At 39.3% G+C, this 11,596-nt stretch overlaps 1 protein-coding gene across 8 annotated transcripts in view; it reads right to left on the bottom strand.

Moving 5' to 3' along the window:
- Positions 1-1,742: 1,742 nt before the first annotated feature.
- mical2a (microtubule associated monooxygenase, calponin and LIM domain containing 2a) overlaps positions 1,743-11,596 on the bottom strand; it is a 26,788-nt gene continuing 16,934 nt past the window's right edge. The window contains exons 13-22 of one of the 8 annotated variants that reach the window (XM_068312155.1): positions 10,294-10,493; positions 9,877-9,980; positions 9,574-9,645; positions 9,349-9,483; positions 9,055-9,159; positions 8,224-8,487; positions 7,035-7,142; positions 4,453-4,633; positions 4,269-4,345; positions 1,743-4,172 (exon numbers count right to left, since the gene is read on the bottom strand). In XM_068312155.1, the coding sequence (XP_068168256.1) occupies positions 3,744-4,172; positions 4,269-4,345; positions 4,453-4,633; positions 7,035-7,142; positions 8,224-8,487; positions 9,055-9,159; positions 9,349-9,483; positions 9,574-9,645; positions 9,877-9,980; positions 10,294-10,493 (1,675 nt within the window). In that variant the 3' untranslated portion in view covers positions 1,743-3,743. Of the gene's footprint in view, positions 4,173-4,268; positions 4,346-4,452; positions 4,637-7,034; positions 7,143-8,223; positions 8,488-9,054; positions 9,160-9,348; positions 9,484-9,573; positions 9,646-9,876; positions 9,981-10,293; positions 10,494-11,596 lie in introns of all 8 variants that reach the window. The other 7 variants (XM_068312150.1, XM_068312171.1, XM_068312180.1 and 4 more) reach the window with 7 other exon arrangements.

The raw sequence follows: 11,596 nt of genomic DNA, 5'->3' as shown, positions 1-11,596 counted from the left end.
TTTCAACTTGCTGTGCCCACAGGCAGGGAGACCCTCTGTAGCCTCAATGACACTTTTCCCATCAGCTGAAGATGCGAACTTTCAATAGAGTCAACACCCCACCGTGGTGGAGACTGGAGTGTGGCAGCAGTACAGTACTCGTTCAACAATCATGTCTTGACTGCTCAGTGTGGAGATCTGTGGATCCAAACAATCCCATACACTGATGTGTTTAATAGACTGTGTACCGCTGCAACTGTGAGTAGCATCCATGTCACTCTGTCAGCTAGAGACAAGTCCCTTTGTACATGGAATACATAGAAAAGACAACATTCTGACAAATATATCTGATTGACTTTACATTATAATTTTCTATACAAAAACACTTGTTTTGATTAACAAGAGTCAATAAAATCACCATTTTCTGATTTGTTACCATAATCTATTAAGGTCAGAGAGGAGTAAACCTAAACTATCTGAAATTTATTCCAGATATATCATCATGATTCAGCATTGATTTTAAACACTTACATATAGGTACACAATAAAGATCTTTTCATCCTTATGCATTCAGTCCTGTAACATGGCACCTCAAAAAATAGCAATTTCAAAATTAAAAAACAAAAGGAAGCAAATATTGGAAAAAAAATTCTTCATATCATTTTATAACTTTATTGATCTTGGTGGCATCACACATGAATTTATAAAACAACTGAGGGGCAAATGCAGATACAGACAAAACAGCTGGTTTGATTCAAATCCTTCCTTTAAAGAGTTTAAAATGAATATGAATTGAATTTTATGAAATCAATCTTCAAAGATTTTAAATTGATAAAAATACTTTTTAAAGTTGAAAAATTTTATGAATTGTACATATATTTCCCATAAATGTACAAGCTTTTAGAGAAAATATAGACACATCAATGGAAATAAATATAGACACATCAATTATTTCTAAATGCAAAGTTTATAACTAATTAAATCATGGAAAAAATAATTAACAAAGACATATGTTAGTTTGTTAGCTGTCAGGAAGCATTAAGTGGACCTCTCTGAACACAAACAGGGCCATGTTTTAAATTAAGATCTAAATAAGTCAGATCATGCCCCCGCATGCAACACCGAACAGTTTATCTGTGAGGGGTTCGTAAGCCATGTTTTCCTTATATATGTTCGTTTGACAATGACAGAATTTATCATTTTGCCATTTAAACATAATTAAGAGTAGAAAACATCCAAGTTAATTTAGTGGAATGTTAAATTATGGATTAAGTTTTTCAAAAGTTGTGAAATGTTAATATTTGCCCTCAAAAAAGATGCAGTAGCAGAGAACCTAAAAATACTAAATCATGTCACACGTATTGTATTTGTTCAGAGTGAATGGAATTTCAGTTCTGTGAGCTCTTTGTAAGTGCATTCCTGAAGTCTTTGACTAAGAGAAAAATTTATTTTTTATTTTAGTCATGGAGGACAGGCATGCATGCAATGTGTTTCATTAACACATTAACTCTGAAATAAAAACTTCTTGAGAGCAGTTTCTCTAAACGGTGCTATGCTGCACATGAAAACATCAAATGGTGCAGATAAAAAAGACATTTTTACATTCTTATTTAACAAAGAAATTGTGACAATTTTATATAACTTTCTCTTGTGTTCTGTTCTGCTACAATTAGAATTTTTCTCACGAAAAAATGTCATTAATTTTATCCGTTTGTCACAAGAATCCATGACATCGTTCACACATGAAGTCTGAACACATTAAATAAAGGTTGAGGAGGTTTTTAATTTTGGAACTTGATGAAGTTTGGTGCATCCTCAGAGTTCACATGCAATCACATGTGGATAAAACAGCTCTGGTAAGTAAAGCTCAGTTCTTACGGTGGAAGATGGTTGAATGATGTAAGCTTAGGTCAGCAAGATTTGAGATATCCACATGAAATCCATTTGATAAGTAAAACACAACATTAGTTTACAATATGTATGATTTATGGATTTCTCAGCCTCAGTGAAGTTGTCATTTACAAAAATAATTTTAAAAAACAGGGTTAAAATACATCATTAATTAACTTTATCAGTGTCAGGTCACTGTCAGTTAATGACTGAAGCTTGAACATTCCCATCACTGGGTGCAGCACTGTTGTAGACAAATCAAACCCCAGGGCCGAAAGTTCATTTTTCTGGACACCTTGGGTAGGTCTATTCCATGTCATCTGTAAAGTACTTAACATGCGCACTGGAAGTGCTAAGAAAACCAGTCTGTCCCAACCAGGTAGTTGGTCTGTGGAGAAATAAACTGACATCGCTTTCTGATGTATAATGAAGTAGAAAAATACCATGTGAGGCAGTTACAGCATGAAGAGGAAAGACAAACGCAGAAGCTGTTGATTAGTCATGAGTTTAGTCACTCGGTGTCACGTCAAAGAGAATGTTTATTACCCCAGCACTGTCAATATGGTTAGCTCAGTTATTTACTGCCAGTAAACACATCACACATGATCATGTGACTGTGCAAGTGATCACCTTCAAAATGTCATTTCTCCTAACCATCCAGCCGGATCACACACTTCAAACAAAGTTTCAGCTAAATGAGAAGAAAAAGAGAAGAAAAAAAAAAGTCGAAAACCACAGAGAATTTTTTAGCATAAATAACAACAAATAAAAGTACAAAACATTCACGAAATAAAACACTGGAAGCAATTCCTGTCTGCTGGCACAACAGTACATGTGAAGTTTGAACGTCTCATGTTTTTATACAGATGTTAATTTCAGTCAGGATGTATGGAGACCGTTATTTGGCATTTTAAAAGACGTAAATCTCACATTCCTTAACGCACATGTATTAAATTCCTTTTATATGTTGCAGATTTAATAATTCCACATGGTTTCAATACAGCGGATACCAAAAAAAATCCAGTATCTGAACACCTAAAATAATGGCTGACGTTTTGCAAATATCATTGTCAAGTATTTTACAAAAAAATTAAGAAAATACTCTGAAATTTTAAAGTGCTTTATCAGCATTATTAGATGTATATGAATAGGAAGCAACAGCGTGGCTTCCAGTCAAAGGGGTTTGCAGGCGATCATCCGACAACATGCCTTAAATTAAAATTCAAACACATCACAGCATGCTCACCAGCTTCTAATGTCTACAGTAAAATATATCTCGTAAATCCATGCTTTTTAAACAGAACTATCTCTGAATGATCTGTTGAGGTTTAAAAAACATGATGAAAGGTATGTCACTTTGTCTTCATTGTTATTCTAACAGTCAACAGTAGATGGCAGCACAGTAAAATTAAATACCGTTTCTGCATTGCAGCCAACAGGCCTTAACATACATGACAGTCTGCTGCAATGCACACCAGGCAGTTCTCAAATATAAAGTGCAACAAGTTAGTCAGTACTAACCTGAGTTAAACCAGTTTAACTGCAGGATCCATTTTCATCGACAGATTGAATTTCAGTTCAATTGTACAGCAATGATGACATTACAGCAGTTTCAAGTCTTCCATGTCTGACTGTGGCCTGATGCCCCCGTTAACAACCTGCAAACGTCAAGACTGTCTGATCTTTGGCGAGTGTATCACAAATTAGGTAACAAGTCTAACTACAGTATCATCACAAGTTGCAAGTAAACATTAAAATGGTGCTTTTGCACTGCTACAAATGACAAGACGAAAATGTTCCAGCTGATGTTGTCACTGAGCCGCAGGATTGATGGAACCTGGAGTCAAATATTGATAATTGGGGTGGTCTGAGTGTTACAGGAGTGTCACGCCTGTTTGCTCCTGCAGCCACAGCACGACAGTTTGTATAAAGGGAGACTCGACAGGTTGTATAGGGATGGGCTCGTCAACTTCATCTTCTGCTTGCATCTGTAGCAGTACTTCTAGTAAAACGACCAGCAGGGGTAAACTCATGCTCAGCAACTCGTACAGGGATGCATAGTCCTGGGCGTTGTCCCTGACGTGGCCGACGAGGGCCCGTGCTTTGTTACGCATGCCGCGGCAGAGGTACCGGGGGGTGTTACACACGGTACGGATCACACTCAGGGGCCAGCTCAGGTGTTTCCTCATGCACGAGCTGAAGGTACCTGCTGAGGACCGACTCTGCAGGTCTGCTGTGCTGCTGGACGCTGAACCGCGTCCATCATCAGCGACGCTCCCCTGAAGTCCAGCTACGTTACGATTCTGAGACGGAGGGAGTGACAAACAGAAAAGTTTGATATTTTACGGTAATTTTTGCATAGATTAGTCAAATGTTGTTTAGATGCAAAAAACACTCACTGAATGAAAAGTCACATTCCTCCTTAGATTTGTCCTGTTGTTGCGCTGATCAAAATGAAGTTTGCAGTATAATTTACCTGTAAAATGACACCAAACATCAGTCGGTAAGAAGCAAACTCCATATAGAACATTTTAGCAACGTATTGATACGGTGCTGTCGACAGGTGATATCAACAGTACTGACCGGTCTCAGAGTCGAAGGCGTGGGCTCCCTGTCTCAAGGAAAAGTTGCAGGTAGAGCAGCGAAAACACTCCCTGTGGAAGTAGAGCCCCTCCGCAGAAACTCTCTCCATCATGTACACACGCCTCTCACAGGAGTGACACTTGTCGCTGGACGGGGGGAACGCCCGCCGTACTGAGCCCCCCTGCTGGGAAGAGCACAGGCACAACAATGGTGAAAAGAAAACCATGAACCCATCACTGACTTTAAGACATTGATTAAACACCTAAATAACAAGATATCACTAAAACAGATGCCGAGCACATTGTAGGGTCTTGGTTTTTTTTAAATTTCATATGATCTTAAATTTATGCTCAAAGATGTTTATCCCAAGATAATAAAACAAGCATGAAATACCGCACTTCTTGCTTCACAATTTAAAAGTAAAAACAAATTGCTCCAGTCGAACAGAGATGCATAAATAAAGTTTAGAGAAAAATTACTTAACAGCATTTGAGCTCCGCTCACAAAATACAACATTTAAATGATAGCAATGGAAAAAAAATGGAATAGATACAAATCATAAACAAGTAAAAATCATAACTTTCTAAAGGCACCACTTCAGAACTGCTGCGGTGTGAAGGTAGTTTCATGAAAACATATTTTACACTTTATGTTTTAGAAAGGAAATGTGACTGACAGACGGAGGCACTGAACCCACTTCCTAAATAACTTCGTGTCGGGGATAAAAATGTAAAGTTCATATTTTTCCAAGATCAAGATTATACGGTACTCCCATGTTGAATATTTCTGCTGTGACTGAGAATATTAATACAACAATGTATATGTTTTACAACTAAGAATGTATGGCGCTGGCAAGACATAGCTACAATCTCAAACCCCAAACTGAGAATGTAATCAGTCACATAATGTTCCTCTGCATTAGAAGTTCAGTCAGATTTTCTAGGGGGTGTCAGCAGAAGTGGTTGAACTTGTTGGGCACAGCATTACATGCTAGAGGAGTAATACTGTGAGACGATGAACACAAGACATGGGACATGTCTTCTGGTTACAGTAAGCCTTTCTCACCAAGATAATTATAGAAAATCACAAGGGCATTTGCAAGAACATAAATGGTTCAGTGAGAAGGTTTAGAAAGTCTGTCATGAATCAAATTTGATCCAAAAAAATTACAATTGAAACATAGATCACAAAGTGTAACAGGAGCAATTCCACTCAGCGTTAGTCACGCTGTAACATCTGGCTGTGGGGTCGGCTGTTTGTGACGGGTGGAGCAGAGAAACCCACAAAGAGGCACCCACAAAAACACACTTCTCTTTTGAGAGGACAGCAGGTCATTAAAAGCACAACAGGCACAACCAGCAGTTGATAGTATTCATGCAAAGCAGGAAGTCTTTTGCATCAGTTGGTTATGATTAAGAAATTAAATGATGTAAATCATCATCATCATGAAAACCACATTAAGATATAACTAATAACTAATTAATCACAGCAAATATAAATTTAAAGTGTTGCTTTGTTTCACAAAACTACAGTAGTTTTGTCATGTAAAACTGGGTCTGTTTGTGAATTAAATATCAATTTGACAAAATCTGTTTTTGCTTTTAAAACTGCTTCTACGTCTATATGTAGGGTTGGTTTTGTCATAATTTTTTCATGCTTATTGATTTTGTTGTTGTTCTTAATGCCACCTTAGGTCTAAAAAGATGGCAACAAGAAGTAGCCACAATGCTTTCATCCAAGTAAGGCTGTAACCAATGCTGATTATATATAACGTTGTATACTCCAGTTGACCTCCTGAGAAATGGATCAGAAGGTTGGTTGTTCGAGCGTCAGTCCCTCCGGTCAACATACTGTTCTATCCTGATGTAGACTGAGCCCAAGACTGAGCAGGGAAGAATTTCCCCCCTGGGGGATCATTGAAGAGTTCAAAAATTATAATAATGGAAATGTGACATAGCATCAGCATGCTTTCATTTAGTCCTGTTTCCAAACAGGATTATTGATTGGATCATTCTCTAAAACCAGGGATTACAGTCTGTTTTCTGACAGTCGATACAAAAAATTGTTTTGGATTTTCCACATGAACTTTTGTAAAAGTTGAGAGAAATCAGGGAAACCATAAAAACCGAACAGGAAGAGACATGAACTCCCACATGAATGTGGGTCAAGCTCCACACCCATCAACCACTGCCTACGTAGAGGCCACACTACTTCCTGTCCTGGCACTGAACATTGACTCTGAACATTAAAGTAGGCTGCTGAAGCATCCAGTATTAACTGAAAACTAGGATGGATTAAAAGCATAGTGGCACACCTTCTTATCTTTAATTATGGAACTTTGTCTCCCTGACTACGGACCAACTGATGTAAACTCACTCAAAAAGAACAAACAACAAACATTCAATATTAGGAGTCACTTCGGTAAAGAAAGCTAAGTAGTCATGGCAGAATTTCCTTCAATGAAATCTATCATGACAGAAAAAGAAAAAAAAAAGGCTGCATGTGACACCTGTGACCCCAAACATAAACACACTGGGAGGTGCAGAGGGGGGGTGAGGACAGACCACTCTTCGGATAGTCACCTTGAGCACAGCTGAGCTGTCACCTGAGAACAGCCCACTGAGGTGAAGGCCTTTTTCCTTTATACTCTTAGTGTGAAACTCTCTAGCCTGTTGTGTCTGAGCTTTTCTCTGCAGGGTGAAAGGAAAAGCCATCAGTCTCAATGAGACATATTCTCCCACAAACAAGCGTGTAGACATGATTAGGTTGGCTAATAACCATTTAATGCACGATTCACAGCTAAGTAATGAAAGGCCCTTCAGTTTTGCTCACCCACTAAGAAGCTGGCTTTGACAGCTAAGAGTTTTATTGTCAGGAAAACAATAGAGTCACTGTGTGAGATGAAGGATTCCTTATTACATTAATTTCATACTCCACTTGATGTGGTTTCTAATTTACTGGAACAGAGAAATCAGACAGCTGTACAGACCTGGCAGAGAAATTGGAGATGAGGACTTTGGTTCAGATGAGATCTGTGTTGTTGTACCATAAAGTAAATTATTGAGTCAGTGTGAAGATGCTGTCTGCGTGAGGTAAGACTAAATTACAGTATTTTCCGCACTGTAAGGAGCACCTAAAAGCCTTTAATTTTCTCAAAAACCGACAGTGAGCCTTATAATCCAGTGCGCCTTATATATGAAAAGGGATTTAAAATAGACCTTTAATGGAAGTATGCCTTATAGTGCGGAAAATACTGTACTTTGGTCTGACCTGCTGTAGTTAAAAAAATACTCAAGACCTGTGAGAAAATATTAGACGCTAAAAAGTTTCACACTCTCACTTTCCCTCAACAAAAAAAACAAAAGTCCTAGACTCCGAACATTTTTGAAGCTCTGATCTGAACCACATTACGCAGTCTTCTGGCAGAATCGGAATAATCTATCTTACGTTCAGATCGCTTCGACCAGTAGCCCACACCCTGGCTGACCTGTTCCCCAACAATCCTGTGTCTGTCTCAGCTCCTGCCAGGTCTGAAGCCCTACTCCTGGCTTTACTGTCAGGCTGTATAAATTAAGGGCTAACTTCACCTCCTGACACTTAAACAAGACTACGTGTGTAATCAGGTACAATACAGGTATAGTTTACATAATCACAGTTCACTCCGTGGCCGATTTTGGAGGTCAGAACACGCAACACAAACATTTTGACAAAAGAAGGACAGAAGGAACAAAAGGATGAAGTGAAAGACGTGAAGACAGAGACAGAGATCACCTCAGACACGTGATCGTCCACCTCCCTGAGGCGCTGGAGGACCCTTGACACGAATTGGATGGCTGATTGACAGGAAGGAGAGGAAGCAGGAGGGAGAGCGCTCTCAAGGTGAGGCTGGAGCTTTGTCTCATTGGGTGTTTGCTCAACATGTCTGAGCTTCACAACCGCAAACGGATGCTGGGGCTGAGGCTGGAGTTTGGCTTTGGGGAGACTCTTTGGGAGGTGGACTAAATGTTCTGCAGCTTTCTTGATGCTGACTTCAAACTGAAAGGAATTAAATGTGTGTGAGTGTTTTAGAGTCATCACTGCAGATCATGTCAAGGACAGACAGGGGATTGCATATAAAGTTTACAGTTGTCAGCGAAGCAGAACACTCAATTCAACCTGCATAGGGCGTCAAAACTGTTACAGTGAATTATCTGCCAGCGATATGTAATCAAGATCACGTGACGATGCGGGAACTGTTTTTAAAACTTTCTTCTAGGGACCGTCAAGGAGTGACGGGTCAGTCTGAAATCTGAGACGTGCGAATCAACAACCAGCCGGTAAATGAACAAGACTGTGAAATTCACTCCTTGTTTTTTCGTTGCTGTTTCGTTTTCTTTGTGGGTGGGACTTTTAAAAGCTTAGTTGATGAATGAATGTACTGTACTTTATTAATATTTAACAGACACATTTTGTAAACGTGGACAGACTCAGTTATAGACTTCTATTTCCTTCAATAAAGGAATCATCAAAAGTTGTTGAATTGTATCAGGATCAATTCTAAACATGCTTCTATTTATGTGAAGATTTACACATCACCGCTAGTTTCAAACACTGCCCTGATACCTGCATCTCAGGAGGAGGTTTAGGTGGGACTGGAGGCCTGACTTTAACGGACAGACTCCCCATCTTGCCAAGCGTGTGCAGTGGGGAGGATGTCTCACAGCCTGGCTGAGATTTAACAGAAAAGTTAGGAAGGAATACAAAAGGTTGACAGGATTATCAGGTGGACATCACAGATAGGAGAAGAAACTAAAGTCAGAAAAAGGAAACATTTTGCTGAAAACGGCCGAAAGATAAGCTGATATTCACAACAAAAGACGTTTTAAATAGTTTTTGAACTCATATTTGTGTTTTCACCTGGGTTCTCCTGACAGGGTAGCTGGGTGTGCCTTCAAACTTGGCCAGCAGCTGACTAGCCATGGAGCGCACTTTGTTTTCTTTGGGCTCTCGATCTTCTCTCAATAAAGCGCTGTTACCCGACAGGTTGGTGGCCTAACAGGAGACAGACGACAGACCAGATCATTCAACCGCGTAGGAAAGTATGAACTATGAAATAATGAGTAGGCATTTTTACTAACAAACCTCCTCCAAATAGCTGCAGAATTTCCTCCTCCTTTTGTAAATCGGATCTGAACCGTCTGACTTCTTCTCATCCTGTCAGTTCAGCAAAAAAAAAAAGAAAAAAAAGAAAAAGGGAATAAGATGGACTATCCAGGAAAAAGAGGGGGAGTTTCTAGCCGCAAACTACTGGGGAAAATTCTGGAATACATTGCCCACTAAAACTCATTTAACAATGACATACTGTATGCATGAAAGAATTCCACACAAAGCCAGAATCAGTCTAATAATTATATTGAGCATGAGATTTAAACAGTGTGGAGCTACCTTTGGTACACGTTTCCTTGGCACTGCAAGATTGAGCACATTATTATTACTTCTGACTTCTCTGGATGGATAATCTTCATTGTTTTCATCCAGTGCTCTGGAGCCTACAGTATAAGACACAACTGTATCAGAGTTTTCACTGTTTCTACAGCACACAGCTGTAAATGTCAGGTCATAACAATGGATAATGGAATTTGAAGACAGTTACTGAGTCGGGTGCTTTATAAAAATACAAATGAATCACTCCGGTGCATGTCAGAGGAGGATAAAGTGAGTCAAGTGGAGTCAGAAAACAGAATTGTAGAGTAAAGAAGTTAGAGTAAAGAAGAATGCTATAGTGTCAAGCACAGTTGAGTAGTTTCTAGTATAGCGAGCAAAATGGAGCAGATTGGAATACATAAGAATAAAATAAACGACCTGAGGCAGGAAAAGGCGTTCCACGGAACAGCTCATAAAACTTGGACAGGTAGGCCATCACCCTGGTCTTATCCGGCTCCTGATCACCGCTCAGTTCCTTGTCGGACGCAAACGACCGGATCCCAAACTCACGCTCGCTGATGTCCAAAGCCAGCTGGAGGTTGGCAGCATGGTCTTCTTCATTTAACGAGTCAAAATCTCTGATGACCCAGACAGTGAGAGATTTTACAGATGATGGTGAAGATCCTGAGTCAAGACTATCCATCTTCAGACAGATTACTTATTTTTTTGGTGTGCATTTCATAAAGATTAAGCTACTTCCTATTTATTTATTTTACAAAAGCCTTTATAACTATCTAAGATTCCCTGAATAATGCGATGGGAATGAAACAGTTGGTTTTGTTAATGAGATTCTCAGAGGGATTATTTCCTGTTGGAGCCAACATGTAGGTGTCAGCTGACTAGACCCAAGGGGAGTTCAAGATAATAATATAAAAACATTTAACAGTCGGCACCGGGGGAAGACATCAGACAAAAAAAAACCTGTCCTCAGCAGTCTTTAACCCGACACAGGAACACTCCACAGGACAAAACAGTGGGAGAAAATAGTAGCCCTGACGTCTCCGCCTCCCCTGACGTCCTTTCATACTAATGTAAAGAAGACAGCAGGAACCTAACAGCAGCACACACAAACTTTGGTGTTACTCTTAAAGAAAGGAGGCCCACTCTTTTCCCCAATCTCTTTCTTTTTTTTTTTTTTTTACAAATAAACTCCCACTCTCCTGTCTGCTGACAGACATGCGTATAGAAAAATGTCCTGGAAACCACATGAAATTTTCCTGGCATGTGGTGAGGTATGTAGGCAGCAATTAAAGAGTGAGAGGATATAATTAGATTTGTAAATGTTCTAATCTATAGTTGCACTGATTCATACACATGTTGTGTAAAGCAGCCGGAGGTGGAAAAGAGGAAATTAAGGCTCATTTTCTTTTTTTTCTTCACAACTCGAGATCACAAGACGGAAAGACCCATAACTTGGATCTAAATACTAACAACTTTTTATGTCAGTCATTTCAATAACAATGATAAAAATGTGTGAAATGTATATCTGCAAAACTCTGGATACGCCTCTGTTTCCATTTTTACACCCAGCTGACGTGAAGCAGAGCGCAACGACGCATGAAGTATTTTTCAAATCTGTCAGCACACTTAAAAGGGACCAAATGTTTGTAAGTTTTGGGAAGGAGGTAGAACGTCGCCAAAAACACACAAAGATTAAAGAGTCTCTCATTCTGAACACATT

Source organism: Antennarius striatus, chromosome 1 (genome assembly GCF_040054535.1).
Source record: "Antennarius striatus isolate MH-2024 chromosome 1, ASM4005453v1, whole genome shotgun sequence".
NCBI lineage: Eukaryota > Metazoa > Chordata > Actinopteri > Lophiiformes > Antennariidae > Antennarius > Antennarius striatus.
This window is presented reverse-complemented; position numbering and strand designations above follow the sequence as displayed.